This window comes from Borostomias antarcticus (genome assembly GCF_949987555.1).
Source record: "Borostomias antarcticus genome assembly, chromosome: 11".
NCBI lineage: Eukaryota > Metazoa > Chordata > Actinopteri > Stomiiformes > Stomiidae > Borostomias > Borostomias antarcticus.
The window spans coordinates 27,398,509-27,416,008 of record NC_140244.1 but is presented as its reverse complement, the minus strand read 5'-3'; the positions used below and the strand labels follow the sequence as shown (position 1 = coordinate 27,416,008).

General features: G+C 47.1%; 3 protein-coding genes across 3 annotated transcripts in view; 1 reads left to right on the top strand and 2 right to left on the bottom strand.

Moving 5' to 3' along the window:
* LOC311315590 (ninjurin-1) overlaps positions 1–3,410 on the top strand; it is a 3,663-nt gene extending 253 nt beyond the window's left edge. Inside the window, exons 2-4 of the mRNA XM_084446266.1 lie at positions 1,423–1,654; positions 2,620–2,749; positions 2,923–3,410. Coding sequence (XP_084302392.1) covers positions 1,423–1,654; positions 2,620–2,749; positions 2,923–3,004 — 444 coding nt within the window. The 3' untranslated portion in view covers positions 3,005–3,410. The remainder of the gene's footprint in view (positions 1–1,422; positions 1,655–2,619; positions 2,750–2,922) is intronic.
* A 4,498-nt stretch (positions 3,411–7,908) lies between these two features.
* emd (emerin) lies at positions 7,909–14,249 on the bottom strand. The gene is made up of 7 exons (XM_084445396.1): positions 14,226–14,249; positions 13,233–13,331; positions 12,854–12,955; positions 10,483–10,514; positions 9,070–9,098; positions 8,862–8,921; positions 7,909–8,429 (listed from the first exon to the last, which is right to left on the bottom strand). Exons 2-7 carry the CDS (start codon positions 13,309–13,311, stop codon positions 8,225–8,227), a joined length of 507 nt encoding a protein of 168 aa, XP_084301522.1. The 5' UTR covers positions 13,312–13,331; positions 14,226–14,249; the 3' UTR covers positions 7,909–8,224.
* Positions 14,250–16,804: 2,555 nt separating this feature from the next.
* The window catches only part of flna (filamin A, alpha (actin binding protein 280)), a gene marked incomplete at its 5' end in the record, with an annotated part of 59,852 nt that continues 59,156 nt past the window's right edge, over positions 16,805–17,500 (bottom strand). The window contains 1 exon segment of the mRNA XM_084446235.1: positions 16,805–17,500. This exon segment is cut by the window's right edge and continues 1,411 nt beyond it.

Sequence of the window (17,500 nt, the reverse complement as noted above, 5' to 3'; positions counted from 1 at the left end):
CCCCATACAACCAGACTGACTGTGTTATTATAACCAGTAGCCTATTGATGAGTCGTTAAATTGATTTAGGCTACAGCAGAACCCTATGTTCTCTAAAAGTTATAAGCGTTCCCCTTTTTGGGGCTGTATTTGATTTGATTGTTTTATAGACGTAGCCCACCACACGAACATGTTCGGGTTTTCATTTTAATGTCGGTAGATCTTCGTCTGGACCCTGGAAGTCCTCTCACCTCTGGGGAAACTAAACGAGCTCTTTTGTGTTGGATGTTGTGGAGCCCTAGTGACGTCTGACCCGGGGCACTCCACAGCCCGGTGGGAAAACCAGGGAGGCTGTGTGTGTGTGTGTGTGTGTGTGTGTGTGTGTGTGTGTGTGTGTGTGTGTGTGCGTGTGTGTGTGTGTGAGTGTGTGTGGTTGAGGACGATAGATTGGAAGCGGTAGCGGGAGGGGATTGTGATTATATATCATGTTCCGTCTTGTTCTCTTTACCCGTGAGCCAGGTAACAAGATCCACCTGCCACTCCCTGCTGCTGTAACACACAGGTGTGTGTGTGTGTACAGTTACATAATACACACACCCCTATAAGATAGCAGTGAGTTTGTTTATTATTATTATAAAAAATATATAGAAAATAATAATAATATACATTTGATTTAAAAACGCCTTTCAAGGTACCAAAGTATACTACAAAATAATTGAGTGTTCACAGCATTGAGCATAATAACCAGGCTATTCAGCAGAGTCCCCCGAGTCCTGGTCAGAGGACTGGCATATGGTAGTCCTCATACGGTAGTCCTCATACGGTAGTCCTCATACGGTAGTCCTCATACAGTAGTCCTCATAGGGTAGTCTGCCTCGCCCCTACGCCCTGCCTACCCATGTGTTCAGGGCATATGGTAAATGGACTGTACTTATATAGCGCTTTTCCACCTTAGCGGCACTCAAAGCGCTTTACAATGGCCTCTCATTCACCCATTCACACACACACTCACACACCAATGGCGGTAGCTGCCATGCAAGGTGCTAACCTGCTCATTGGGAGCAATTTGGGGTTAGGTGTCTTGCTCAAGGACACTTCGACATGTGGACAGTTGGAGCTGGGATTTGAACCACTGACCCTTCGATCATTGAACGACCCGCTCTACCAACTGAGCTACAGCCGCCCCTAATATGCACTTGAATGTCTCTTTGTAATGTCTTAATGTCGTATTTAATAATGTCTATAGTGTCTTAATGTCTTATTTTGTAAACGTCTCCTGTCATATTGTTGTAATGTCTGACTGTCTTATGTCTTAAGTCATGTCTTGATGTCTGAGAGTGCCGGGCACAGTGCATTTCATTGTATTTTATAAATACACATGACAATAAAAGCCTTGAGCCTTGAACCTTGAGGTTCTCTTGAACCCTGACCTCTGCCCCTCAGGCCGCGCCCCCTTCCGGCAGGGCGTCCCGGCCAATCAACATGAACCACTACGCCACCAAGAAGAGCGCGGCGCAGAGCATGCTGGACGTGGCGCTGCTGATGGCGAACGCGTCCCAGATGAAGACGGTTCTGTACGTGGGGCCGGCCTACAGCTTCTACACCCCCCTGATCGTGCTGCTGTCCATGTCCATCACCCTGCAGGTGCTGGTGGGCCTGCTGCTCGTCTTCATAGGTGGGGAGAGGACCGGGAGCACGCACACGCGCACGCACGCACACACACACACACACAGTCACACGCACGCACACACACACGCACGCACGCACGCACGCACACACACACACACACGCAGTCACACACACACTCACGCACGCACTCGCACACACACACACACGCACATATACAGTACACACACGCACACACACGCACACACACGCAGTCACAAACATACAGTACACACGCACGCACACACACACACATGCATGCACATATATATATATATACATACACACACACACATACACACACATGCATGCACATACACATATATATACACACACACACACACACTGAGCAGGGCAGTCCTGGTCAAATACATATGATTTTACAAGCAAAATCACGAATCCGTGAATTGTGTAAAAGGAATCTGTGTGAAGGAGATGAGCTGGTCTGGTTCTGATCTGGTTCTGGTCTGTGTGAAGGAGATGAGCTGGTCTGGTTCTGGTCTGGTTCTGGTCTGGTTCTGGTCTGTGTGAAGGAGATGAGCTGGTCTGGTTCTGATCTGGTTCTGGTCTGTGTGAAGGAGATGAGCTGGTCTGGTTCTGGTCTGGTTCTGGTCTGGTTCTGGTCTGTGTGAAGGAGATGAGCTGGTCTGGTTCTGGTCTGTGTGAAGGAGATGAGCCGGTCTGGTTCTGGTCTGGTTCTGGTCTGGTTCTGGTCTGTGTGAAGGAGATGAGCTGGTCTGGTTCTGGTCTGGTTCTGGTCTGGTTCCCTCTGATCCAGGAGCATCAACAACACCAATGGTTTCCTCCCTTCTGAGCACCTGGTTGATCCTCCCTGTTTCTAGAACAAGGTTCTTCATGACAACACAGGGCAGAACGGAGATCGTTCAGACAGGAACTCCTTCCTAACTGCAATACAACCTTGTTTGTTTGTGTGTGTGTGTGTGTGTGTGTGTGTGTGTGTGTGTTTCTCCACAGTGAAATACGACCTGAACGACGTGAGGAAACACTCCAAGCTGAACACGCTGAATAACGTGGCGACTGTGTTCGTCTTCTTCACAGTCCTCATCAACATCTTCATCACAGCGCTGGGCTTTGAAGGCGTCCGGTAAGCACACACACACACACGCACACACACACACACACACACTCGCGCACACACGCGCATGCATGCTCACACACAGTGAAAGCCTCTCAGACTCTGCTGAACAGCATACTGCATCTTACAGTGACTTCCTGTCTCGTCTGCTCTCCTGACCTTCGACCCCGGTTCCCTCCCAGGCCAGTTTCTGCGATGCCACTGCCCGTTGTGCCGGAGACCTTATTCCTGACCACACAGCAGAACCTCACCGGCGGCCTCTAGACCACAACCTCAACCCAACCTCAGTCAGAGCGTCTAGACCACAACCTCAACCCAACCACAACTGGAGGCGTCTAGACCACAACCTCAACTCAACCTCAACCCAACCTCAACCGGAGGTGTCTAGACCACAACCTCAACCCAACCTCAACCCAACCTCAACCGGAGGCGTCTAGACCACAACCTCAACCCAACCACAACTGGAGGCGTCTAGACCACAACCTCAACCCAACCTCAACCCAACCACAATCGGAGGCATCTAGACCACAACCTCAACCCAACCTCAACCGGAGGCGTCTAGACCACAACCTCAACCACAATCGGAGTGACAGGACAATGATGTCTTTGTGTGTGTGTGTGTGTGTGTGTGCATGTGAGGTAATAAAATGTAAATGTTTTGCTCTTTGTTTTGGAGTAACTGTGGCCTTGAAGCACAATGACAATTTTAGGAACACTTTGGCAATACAAATGATCAGTTTTGAGCAGAATTTGCAGATTTTACTATTGTATTTTTCCAGTTTTTTATATATTTTATATGTTGGAAATGTGTTGTTTTAATCATCTAATGGGTGGATACTTGTGCATCTGTTGTGACGGAATAAACACATTTATTTGAATGAACTCTGAACATCTCTCTCTCTCTCTCTGTGTCCAGAGTTTCATTGATGATACTCCTCTCCTGGTCCCTAGTGTCTTATTTCCTACCTCCTCTCCTGATCCCTAGTGTTATTTCCTACCTCCTCTCCTGGTCCCTAGTGTCTTATTTCCTACCTCCTCTCCTGGTCCCTAGTATCTTCTTTCCTACCTCCTCTCCTGATCCCTAGTGTCTTATTTCCTACCTCCTCTCCTGATCCCTAGTGTCTTATTTCCTACCTCCTCTCCTGATCCCTAGTGTCTTATTTCCTACCTCCTCTCCTGGTCCCTAGTGTCTTATTTCCTACCTACCCTGCCTATCTGGTTCATCTGGAAAGCTAAAGCAAACACACATACACATATTTGAAAAGATGTGGCACTCCTGTATCAATGTTTATTTGAAGCAGTAACATGATGGTTGGTCACACTTTCTAGGTTTTTATAAACGTTATGCTATTTGCACAAGAGAGCAGTGGTGTATTAGAGGGTATATGGAGTATACCCACTTCTTTATCCAGGGACCCACAGTAGGCTATACCCACTTTTTTATACACCACTAATGTAAAAACTGTAACATTTCTGCTGCAGTAGGCCTATACACACTTCTTCAGTCAGAGTGTGCCCTTTCTTTGGGTTCCACTACACCCCTGCAAGACGACATTGAAGAAACACAATGGAAGTATTCTACATCCTGTTTTCAACCAGCTCAGAATGTTCTCCTCATAGTGAGTCACGTGAGGAGAACCGCTCCCCTGTTCTCCTCATAGTGAGTCACGTGAGAGCCACTCCCCTGTTCTCCTCATAGTGAGTCACGTGAGGAGAACCGCTCCCCTGTTCTCCTCATAGTGAGTCACGTGAGGAGAACCACTCCCCTGTTCTCCTCATAGTGAGTCACGTGAGGAGAACCACTCCCCTGTTCTCCTCATAGTGAGTCACGTGAGTAGAACCACTCCCCTGTTCTCCTCATAGTGAGTCACGTGAGGAGAACCACTCCCCTGTTCTCCTCATAGTGAGTCACGTGAGGAGAGCCACTCCCCTGTTCTCCTCATAGTGAGTCACGTGAGAGCCACTCCCCTGTTCTCCTCATAGTGAGTCACGTGAGGAGGACCACTCCCCTGTTCTCCTCATAGTGAGTCACGTGAGCAGAACCACTCCCCTGTTCTCCTCATAGTCATAGTGAGTCACGTGAGGAGAACCACTCCCCTGTTCTCCTCATAGTCATAGTGAGTCACGTGAGAACCACTCCCGTTCTCCTCATAGTGAGTCACGTGAGGAGAACCACTCCCCTCCTCTACTCACCCACAGCTTTAGCAGAAGTCTTTATTGTCATGCAGTACTATACACCAACACACGCGCAATGGGCGACATATAGGAACACACACACACATATCACACACACACACATCACACACACACATACATATCAGGCTCGCTGATGAGCGGATCTCCTCCACCCCGTCGTCCTTCCCCCATGGGCAGCTGGGAGCAGACAGTACTGTAGGCAGGGTGCATGCTGGGACATGCCCGGGGGCCAACCAAGCGCTCCTGTCCGTCTTCCTCAGGGACGCAACGTTAGTGATCTGTTCTTCTGCATGTTTTACATATTGGGTTCTTTGTGGGGAAACCCTTGCGAACACGGGGAGAACATGCACACTGCGCACAGAAAGGCCTGATTTGGGGGTTGAGTGATTGCTCAAGGGAGGACACACAGCAGGGTGCTGGGGTCTGGGGCCTTGTGATCCCCTGCAGGTCGCTCTACCTCCAGAGATATGCGCCTCCAGGCTAGTTTGTGTCACTGGCAAGGCAATGACAACAGGCAAGACAATGCAAATATTTGACCGACGTTAGGTTGTTGATTAAATTCCTCACTGGTTGACCTAGGAATGGACTAGACACCCCTGGGTGGCAGACCTATAATCAGAATTGCTTGTACTAGATACCTGTAAAAGTTCATGAAGATTGTAGATAAAAATAAATTTGGTCTGAAAAAATGTTGCCATACATACCCTTATTGTTTTTTTGGGCGGAAATATTTTTTCGTGGATCAATTAAATTCCTCACTGCTCAGCCTAGGAATGGACTAGACACCCCTGGGTGGCAGATCTATAATCAGAATTGCTTGTACTACATATCTGTGAAAGTTAATTAAGATTGTAGATAAAAATAAATTTGGTCTGAAAAAAAACGCCATACATACATGTACCCCTTATTGTTTTTTCGCGTGGAAATTATTATTTTTGGTTAACCAAATTCCTCACTGGTTGACCTAGGAATGGACTAGACACCCCTGGGTGGCAGATCTATAATCAGAATTGCTTGTACTACATACCTGTGAAAGTTCATGATGATTGTAGATCGAAAGAAATTTGGTCTGAAAAAAACCCTGCCATACATACCCCTTATGTTTTTTTGGGTGGAAATATTTTTTCGTGGATCAATTAAATTCACCACTGGGTGGCAGATCTATAATCAGAATTGCTTGTACTACATATCTGTGAAAGTTAATGAAGATTGTAGATAAAAATAAATTTGGTCTGAAAAAAAACGCCATACATACATGTACCCCTTATTGTTTTTTCGCGTGGAAATTATTATTTTTGGTTAACCAAATTCCTCACTGGTTGACCTAGGAATGGACTAGACACCCCTGGGTGGCAGATCTATAATCAGAATTGCTTGTACTACATACCTGTGAAAGTTCATGATTGTAGATCGAAAGAAATTTGGTCTGAAAAAAACCCTGCCATACATACCCCTTATGTTTTTTTGGGTGGAAATATTTTTTCGTGGATCAATTAAATTCACCACTGGGTGGCAGATCTATAATCAGAATTGCTTGTACTACATATCTGTGAAAGTTAATGAAGATTGTAGATAAAAATAAATTTGGTCTGAAAAAAACCCGCCATACATGTACCCCTTATTGTTTTTTCGCGTGGAAATTATTATTTTTGGTTAACCAAATTCCTCACTGGTTGACCTAGGAATGGACTAGACACCCCTGGGTGGCAGATCTATAATCAGAATTGCTTGTACTACATACCTGTGAAAGTTCATGATGATTGTAGATCGAAAGAAATTTGGTCTGAAAAAAACCCTGCCATACATACCCCTTATGTTTTTTTGGGTGGAAATATTTTTTCTTGGATCAATTAAATTCACCACTGGGTGGCAGATCTATAATCAGAATTGCTTGTACTACATATCTGTGAAAGTTAATGAAGATTGTAGATAAAAATAAATTTGGTCTGAAAAAAACCCGCCATACATACCCCTTATGTTTTTTTTCAGGTGGACATAATTAAATTGTTCACTGCTCGGCCTAGTAATGGACTAGACACACCTAGGTGGCAGATCTATGATCAGAATTGCTTGGCCTACATACCTCTGAATGTTTATGAAGATTGTAGATAAAAATAAATTTGGTCTGAAAAAAAAAAAAAGCCATACATACCCCTTATTGTTTTTTCATATGGAAATTATTATTTTTGATTAATTAAATTCCTCACTGCTCGGCCTAGGAATGGACTAGACACCCCTGGATGGCAGATCTATGATCAGAATTGCTTGTACTACATACCTGTGAAAGTTCATGAAGATTGTAGATAAAAATAAATTTGGTCTGAAAAAAATTTGCCATACATACCCCTTATGTTTTTTTGGGCGGAAATATTTTTCCGTGGATCAACTAAATTCCTCAGTGCTCGGTCAAGGAATTGACTAGACACTACTGGGTGGCAGATCTATAATCAGAATTGCTTGTACTACATATCTGTGAAAGTTAATGAAGACTGTAGATAAAATTAAAATAAATTTGGTCTGAAAAAAAAACGCCATACATACCCCTTATTGTTTTTTCATATGGAAATTATTAATTTTGATTAATTCAATTCCTCACTGCTCGGCCTAGGAATAGTCTAGACACCCCTGGGTGGCAGATCTATAATCAGAATTGCTTGTACTACATACCTGTGAAAGTTCATGATGATTGTAGACAGAAAGAAATTTGGTCTGAAAAAAACCCGCCATACATACCCCTTATTGTTTTTTCGCGTGGAAATTATTATGTTTGGTTAATTAAATTCCTCACTGGTTGACCTAGGAATGGACTAGACACCCGAGTGGCAGATCTATAATCAGAATTGCTTGTTCTGCATATCTGTGAAAGTTAATGAAGATTGTAGATAAAAATAAAAAGATTTAAAAAAAAATCAGACCAAATTTATTTTTATCTACAATCTTCATGATCTTTCACAGGTATATAGTACAAGCAATTCTGATTATAGGTCTGCCACCCAGGGGTGTCTAGTCCATTCCTAGGCCGAGCAGTGAGGAATTTAATTGATCCCCCTAAAGATTTCCACCCAAAAAAACAATAAGGGGTATGCAACGCATTCAATCACCATGTTACTCCTTTAATAAAATCAGGCACTTTGGACATTTGGCTACAGACGGTTTACAACACATAAGGTGTGAACAGCATAAACTACTGCATATTACATATGCGCCAACTAAAGAACACATTTAGCACAAAACAAGACATAAGGAACAGCATCTGAATGACGCGTAGTGTTGTCTGAGTGAGAGAGTTCATAGGAGCTCTCTCTGCTCCTCCTCTCCGAAGGGGCTGGTGGTGTTGGCCTCCATGCTGCAGTAGACCACATACAAGAACCCAGCCACCACAGCCAATAGGAGCAGCCGTAGCCACACGGACACGCCCCCGGCAGGCTCCTGGATTGGCTCTTCTGAGGGTGCTGCCCTGTGATAGGCTGCCGCGGTGCTCTTGACCTGGGGCCTGTTGGATCGGGCAGAGGAGGTTCAGGAAACAAGCTGCAGACCAGGTCACTTAGGCCTGGTTCATAGTCAACGCAAGCTACGCTGACGCGGCTGTGAACGCGGCTCTACGCAAGCGGTTCACTCACACGGGGGTCCCTGCCTTGCGCCAGCGCCCCTATTGAAATAGCACTTGCGCGCGCGTAAAGTTACACATTTCTGCACGATACACGTTGCTACGCAAGGACGCGTCAACGTCACCTTAAGCTGCGTTGACTATGAATGGGCCCTAACACGCACGCCCGCGCGCGTGTGTGTGTATATATATATATATATATATATATATATATACATACACACACACACACACACACACACACACACACACACACACACACACACACACACACACACACACACACACACACACACACAGCGGTGGCGGTACACTCACTCTGCGTCATCGTCATCTTTCTCATCGTCAGCTTCATTGTTGCCAACATTCCGTCTGACACTGGAACAGAAACGACACTGCATATAAATACGCACACACACACACACACACACACACACACACACACACACACACACACACACACACTAGGGGTTCTGTAAAACATGTAGAACCCTCCTAAGGTCTGAATGAAGGAGTTTCTACTCACATGTGATCTCCATGTCCTTCAGTCCTGACCTGGGGAGAGAAACCAGGACTCAGAACCAGGACTCAGAACCAGGACTCAGAACCAGGACTCAGAACCAGGACTCAGAACCAGGACTCAGAACCAGGACACAGAACCAGGACTCAGAACCAGGACTCAGAACCAGGACTCAGAACCGGGACTCAGAACCGGGACTCAGAACCGGGACTCAGAACCGGGACTCAGAACCAGGACTCAGAACCAGGACTCAGAACCCAGGACTCAGAACCCAGGACTCAGAACCCAGGACTCAGAACCCAGGACTCAGAACCAGGACTCAGAACCCAGGACTCAGAACCCAGGACTCAGAACCAAACCAGGACTCAGAACCGGCAGCCGGCGCACAAAACAACCAACGCTTCCTCCTCAAGCTGAGGGGCTTACTAAAGGCTGCTGCACACAGAGTCCCTGACCAACAGACAGACACACACACACGAGTTGAAGACAGACAGGCAGATCAACAGACAGACAGGCAGAGAGACAGCCAGGTACAAAGGCAGAGACAGACAAATATATTTAGACAGACAGGCAGATAAGCAGACAAATCAAATCAAACTTTATGTGTATTGCACATTTCATATAGAGGCAACACAATGCGCTTAAAGCCCCAGACGCACTGGAAGAGTCTTGACGCACTGGAAGAGTCTGACGCACTGGAAGAGTCTGACGCACTGGAAGAGTCTGACGCACTGGAAGAGTCTGACGCACTAGAAGAGTCTGACGCACTGGAAGAGTCTGACGCCCTGGAAGAGTCTGACGCACTGGAAGAGTCTGACGCCCTGGAAGAGTCTGACGCACTGGAAGAGTGACGCACTGGAAGAGTCTGACGCCCTGGAAGAGTCTGACGCTAGCGTTTTGAAGTACACCAGTTGTTTTAAATGGCCGATCAATTGCACCAAAAGCGTTTTGAGGCGTGTCAAACTGCCTTGACGCTTCTACTCCCAACTTGTTTACATTTTGGAGCATCAAATGAGGACAAATCAATCTGAATTAAATCATCTCCCTATCAAAGCTGACGCCTGCAGTGCGCCATAAGAGCGTCTAATGAGGTGAGTCAAATGAAGCGAGTCAGTTGACTCTTCCAGTGCGTTTGGGGCTTTACAGAGAGAAAAGGGGGGATGGACATCGATCCTACCCCGACATTTTCCAGAGGGAAGCAAAAACACTGTTCACCTAGGGGCCGACAGACAGACAGACAGACAGACAGACAGACAGACAGAGACAAGCAGATAAGCAGACAGACAGACAGACAGACAGACAGACAGAGACAAGCAGATAAGCAGACAGACAGACAGACAGACAGACGAACAGATAGACAGACAGGGTGAGACAGAGACAAGCAGACAAGCAGACAGACAGACAGAACTCTGTACTCACTGGGGTGTGGTATATATATGTCACCTCCTCCACTGAAACACAAAAAATAAACAGATGGTCACACATAAATGTACACATAAGACCAACCTGTACTGTATAATATCCCCATGCAGTAGACCCAGAGTGGCCACTAGGGGGTGTGAGTGAGGCACAAGCCTGTTGGTCTGAATCTTAAATACAGTATGTACAATTTATGTAAGATTATAAACATTTAAATATGTCTATATTGCTATGATGAATCGAGAAGATATGTCTCTTTGAAGAATGCTGATTGGCTCTGCTACTACAGTATAATTATTATAACCAGACCCCCAATACTAACCCTAACCCACAATACTAACCCTAACCCAGACCCACAATACTAACCCTAACCCACAATACTAACCCTAACCAAGACCCACAATACTAACCCTAACCCAGACCCACAATACTAACCCTAACCCAGACCCACAATACTAACCCTAACCCACAATACTAACCCTAACCAAGACCCACAATACTAACCCTAACCCAGACCCACAATACTAACCCTAACCCAGACCCACAATACTAACCCTAACCCAGACCCACAATACTAACCCTAACCCAGACCCACAATACTAACCCAGACCCACAATACTAACCCTAACCCAGACCCACAATACTAACCCTAACCCAGACCCACAATACTAACCCTAACCCAGACCCACAATACTAACCCTAACCCACAATACTAACCCTAACCCAGACCCACAATACTAACCCAGACCCACAATACTAACCCTAGCCCAGACCCACAATACTAACCCAGACCCACAATACTAACCCTAACCCAGACCCACAATACTAACCCTAACCCACAATACTAACCCTAACCCAGACCCACAATACTAACCCAGACCCACAATACTAACCCTAACCCAGACCCACAATACTAACCCTAACCCAGAACCACAATAATAACCCTAACCCAGACCCACAATACTAACCCTAACCCAGACCCACAATACTAACCCTAACCCACAATACTAACCCTAACCCAGACCCACAATACTAACCCTAACCCAGACCCACAATACTAACCCTAACCCCACAATACTAACCCTAACCCAGACCCACAATACTAACCCTAACCCAGACCCACAATACTAACCCTAACCCACAATACTAACCCTAACCCAGACCCACAATACTAACCCTAACCCAGACCCACAATACTAACCCAGACCCAGACCCACAATACTAACCCTAACCCAGACCCACAATACTAACCCTAACCCAGACCCACAATACTAACCCTAACCCAGACCCACAATACTAACCCTAACCCAGACCCACAATACTAACCCTAACCCACAATACTAACCCTAACCCAGACCCACAATACTAACCCTAACCCAGACCCACAATACTAACCCTAACCCAGACCCACAATACTAACCCTAACCCACAATACTAACCCTAACCCAGACCCACAATACTAACCCTAACCCACAATACTAACCCTAACCCAGACCCACAATACTAACCCTAACCCACAATACTAACCCTAACCCAGACCCACAATACTAACCCAGACCACAATACTAACCCTAACCCAGACCCACAATACTAACCCAGACCACAATACTAACCCTAACCCAGACCCACAATACTAACCCTAACCCAGACCCACAATACTAACCCTAACCCAGACCCACAATACTAACCCTAACCCACAATACTAACCCTAACCCAGACCCACAATACTAACCCTAACCCAGACCCACAATACTAACCCTAACCCTCAATACTAACCCTAACCCCACAATACTAACCCTAACCCAGACCCACAATACTAACCCTAACCCACAATACTAACCCTAACCCAGACCCACAATACTCACCCTAACCCAGACCCACAATACTAACCCTAACCCAGACCCACAATAGTAACCCTAACTCTCAATACTAACCCTAACCCAGACCCACAATACTAACCCTAACCCACAATACTAACCCTAACCCAGACCCACAATACTAACCCTAACCCTCAATACTAACCCTAACCCAGACCCACAATACTAACCCTAACCTACAATACTAACCCTAACCCAGACCCACAATACTAACCCTAACCCAGACCCACAATACTAACCCAGACCCACAATACTAACCCTAACCCAGACCCACAATACTAACCCTAACCCAGACCCACAGACCATGAGACTTAAGCAGACTGAATTCTTGGGTGACAGTTTCCCCTCGTTGCTACGCTAACACTCGGTAGCTTTAAGGTGAGTCTGTTTACGTTGGATGCATCCAAATATAGAAGAAAGACTAGTTGTTCAGGAGAAGTGTATTTGAATGTGTAATACTACCCTGTGGTACTTCATCAGTACTGGGCTCTTACCCTCCTCTCTGTAGTAGGTCTTGTCAGATGAAGGCTCCTGGGGCTTTATGTCTTTGGCCATGGCCTCCTTCAGCTTTCTCTCATACAGACCACGAGTGGACTCTACACACACACCACACACCACACACACACACACACACACACACACACACACACACACACACACACACACCTCGTTGGCTTTCTCTTCCTCAAGATCTCCAAATAGTATCAGTATAACAAAATCATTGGGGCTAAGAGTTTGAAATAAGCTTAACCATCGAGCGTGCATGTGTGCGTGCGTGTGTGTGTGAGTGTGTGTGTGTGAGTGTGCGAGTGTGTGTGTGTGTGTGTGTGTGTGCGTGCGTGCGTGTGTGAGTGTGCGTGTGTGTGTGCATACCGACTATGGGTCCATGCTTTATGCCGTACTCATTCAGCAGCTGTATGATTTCCTGGTCGCTCTTCTCACTGAGAGACATGTTGAGGCTGAACCTAAACACTGAGAGAGAGAGAGAGAGAGAGAGAGAGAGAGAGAGAGAGAGAGAGAGAGAGAGAGGGAGAGAGAGAGAGAAAGAGAGAGAGCCCAGCAAACATGCAACGTCAGGGAGACGTTCAGATCATGTCTTAATAACGTCCGTCGGTCCTGAACCCAGTTTGTACGTCTGCTGGACCCCTCAATATTCACACGTCTGGCTTGGACCCCTCTAAGACGTCTGTGGACGTGCAGAACAGGTTCAATATCTGAACGACTAAAAGAAACTTTCATTCTGGCTCCTAATTGGATGTCTTTGGACGTCTGAAAAAGACAAAAAAGACGTCTAAAAGACGTCTTTTAGACGTGTCTTTGCTCAGTGGGAGAGAGAGAGAGAGAGAGAGAGAGGGAGAGAGAGAGAGAGAGAGAGAGAGGGAGGGAGAGAGAGGGAGATAGAGAGAGAGGGAGGGAGAGAGGGAGATAGAGAGAGAGGGAGGGAGAGAGAGAGATTGACTTTGGCAGCATCCCAGTGTTAGTATCTAGCCAGGCTGGTTCTGCTCCTTAGGAAGCATGGAGGCAGGAGTAGCGCAGTAGTACTAGTAGTGGATTAAGACTGCAGGAAACGGGAATGAAGATTAAAGTGATGCTCCCTGATGTAGTGAGCTGGTTATCAGCTGGTTATCAGGTGTGGGTGTAACTCCATGCTAACAGCTAGCCTAACTGTTGGCTACGTTGTTAGCCGCTAGCACATTAGCTAACTTATATGCTATCTAACTAGCAACATACTCCCTGCTTTGTTTATCAACTTTACTTAATAGATAACACGTTTTATGGCTATTATGGACATATTAGCATGGCTATGACCTGGCAATATAGTTTTACAGCCAAGTTATGTTGGGTAAACATTCATCCAACACTCACCTCTCCCGGGTCGAGACGCAGCCTGCCTTCCGTGGGCGTGGCTTCCTGGGGTGTACACATCTGGACCAGAGACACGCCCCCTGGATCAGAGACACGCCCCCGTGAACAGAGACACGCCCCCTGGAACAGGACACTCCTCATAAGGACATCACTCCTAATAAGGGCATGCACCTCCCTAGTGCCACTCCTAATAAGGGCATGCACCTCCCTAGTGATCCTAGACTGGACATTTTCTACAGTATTTTAAGATTGTAGGCAATCTCATCACAACGGTATCATTCTTACAGTGATGTATCGATGAAAAGACATGCAGAACACCCCTCCTCTGTCATTTCTAAATAAGAATCATTTGAATGTCATTACATTAGTCGCAGATGCTTTTATCCAAAGCGACTTACAAGAATTGCATTTAACATGAGCGGACTACTACACACCAGTACTCACAAGTGCATCTTTTCTAAAATCATAATCCAGCGCTGAAGCCAAAGTGCAAGAGTAGCAAACTAAAAAATAAAATAGTTGCTTAAGAGGGAGGATGGTGATAGAGGGAGGATGGTGATGGAGGGAGGATGGTGATGGAGGGAGGATGGTGATGGAGGGAGGATGGTGATGGAGGGAGGATGGTGATAGAGGGAGGATGGTGATGGAGGGAGGATAGTGATGGAGGATGGTGATGGAGGGAGGATGGTGATGGAGGGAGGATGGTGATGGAGGGAGGATGGAGGGAGGATGGTGATGGAGGGAGGATGGAGGGAGGATGGTGATGGAGGGAGGATGGTGATGGAGGGAGGATGGAGGGAGGATGGTGATGGAGGGAGGATGGTGATGGAGGGTGATGGAGAGAGGATGGTGATGGAGGGAGGATGGTGATGGAGGGAGGATGGTGATGGAGGGAGGATGGAGGGAGGATGGTGATGGAGGGAGGAGGGTGATGGAGGGAGGAGGGTGATGGAGGGAGGAGGGTGATGGAGGGAGGATGGTGATGGAGGGAGGATGGTGATGGTGATGGAGGGAGGATGGTGATGGAGGGAGGATGGAGGGAGGATGGTGATGGAGGGAGGATGGTGATGGAGGGAGGATGGAGGGAGGATGGTGATGGAGGGAGGATGGTGATGGAGGGAGGATGGAGATGAAGGGAGGATGGTGATAGAGGGAGGATGGTGATGGAGGGAGGATGGAGGGAGGATGGTGATGGAGGGAGGATGGTGATGGAGGGAGGATGGAGGGAGGATGGTGATGGAGGGAGGATGGAGGGAGGATGGTGATGGAGGGAGGATGGTGATGGAGGGAGGATGGAGGGAGGATGGTGATGGAGGGAGGATGGTGATGGAGGGAGGATGGTGATGGAGGGAGGATGGAGATGAAGGGAGGATGGTGATAGAGGGAGGATGGTGATGGAGGGAGGATGGAGGGAGGATGGTGCTGGAGGGAGGATGGTGATGGAGGGAGGATGGTGATGGAGGGAGGATGGAGGGAGGATGGTGATGGAGGGAGGATGGTGATGGAGGGAGGATGGAGGGAGGATGGTGATGGAGGGAGGATGGTGATGGAGGGAGGATGGTGATGGTGATGGAGGGAGGATGGTGATGGAGGGAGGATGGAGGGAGGATGGTGATGGAGGGAGGATGGTGATGGAGGGAGGATGGAGGGAGGATGGTGATGGAGGGAGGATGGTGATGGAGGGAGGATGGAGGGAGGATGGTGATGGAGGGAGGATGGTGATGGAGGGAGGATGGAGATGAAGGGAGGATGGTGATAGAGGGAGGATGGTGATGGAGGGAGGATGGAGGGAGGATGGTGATGGAGGGAGGATGGTGATGGAGGGAGGATGGTGATGGAGGGAGGATGGAGGGAGGATGGTGATGGAGGGAGGATGGTGATGGAGGGAGGATGGAGGGAGGATGGTGATGGAGGGAGGATGGTGATGGAGGGAGGATGGTGATGGAGGGAGGATGGTGATGGAGGGAGGATGGTGATGGAGGATGGTGATGGAGGGAGGATGGTGATAGAGGGAGGATGGTGATGGAGGGAGGATGGTGAAGGAGGGAGGATGGTGATGGAGGGAGGATGGTGATGGAGGGAGGATGGTGATGGAGGGAGGATGGTGATGGAGGGAGGATGGTGATGGAGGGAGGATGGTGAAGGAGGGAGGATGGTGATGGAGGGAGGATGGTGATGGAGGGAGGATGGTGATGGAGGGAGGATGGTGATGGAGGATGGTGATGGAGGGAGGATGGTGATGGAGGGAGGATGGTGATGGAGGGAGGATGGTGAAGGAGGGAGGATGGTGATGGAGGGAGGATGGTGATGGTACTACTTGAAGAGGTGAGTTTAGATGGGTAGCGACTGCTGCCCTCCCTTCTTATGTGTGATTTTGTGTTCCTTTCACATTTTGAAATAGAAACAATAGCTTATTGACTGTATGTGTGTGTGTGTGTGTGTGTGTGTGTGTGTGTGTGTACGTGTCTAAGGTAATGGTGAAGTAGTCAGTAATGGTGACAGGAATCAAGTCAAGAAACACACGGCACGTTTAGACAGAAAAATACTCAAGACAATTTTATTGTGTATCAAAATACTGCAAGTCTTACAAACACTTAGAGGCCTCTCTAAAGACAAGATTCTGCTTTTGTTCTGAAATACTGAACACACACGAAGCTGAAGAGCATAGAGACTGGGAGAGGGGGTGAGAGAGGCAACAACAGCAACTAAATAAAAACACAAAGCAACATTTGTTCTCTTTTTGGTAATTCTGTAAATATAGAATTCCCTCTCTTAATAGAGACTCAATCCTCCAATCACTTCAGCTCTTGAGAAACTTCCCTTTTTCATTTTTAAGACAAGTACGTGACCGTAGTCATGTTTCATATTCAAGACAAGTAGCCTACATGACCTTAGTGGGCAGCCCACACACTACAATTCATTTCTTTTCATGCAGCCGTTTGCTCACGTCAGCCCGTCTATGAGAAACAGTCTAACATGTCCGACAGCAGTGACGAATACACACTAAAAACACAGCATGGAAAACGCAGATCCCGGGACATGCTTTCTGCGTGTGTGCAAGACGTGCTATGAGTGATGGCCTATGTACGGTGCGTGTTACATGCTACTAAGGTACAACTAACCCACAGCTGCTATTAACCCTCTACTTCTACCTTACTAGCTCCCTACTCTCTTTGTAACAATAAAAACCTCTACGTTCTCTCTTTGTAACAAGTAACACCAACAAGTAACACCTCTACTCGACTCACTCTAAAGGCAGGTGGCGGTTTTGGAAG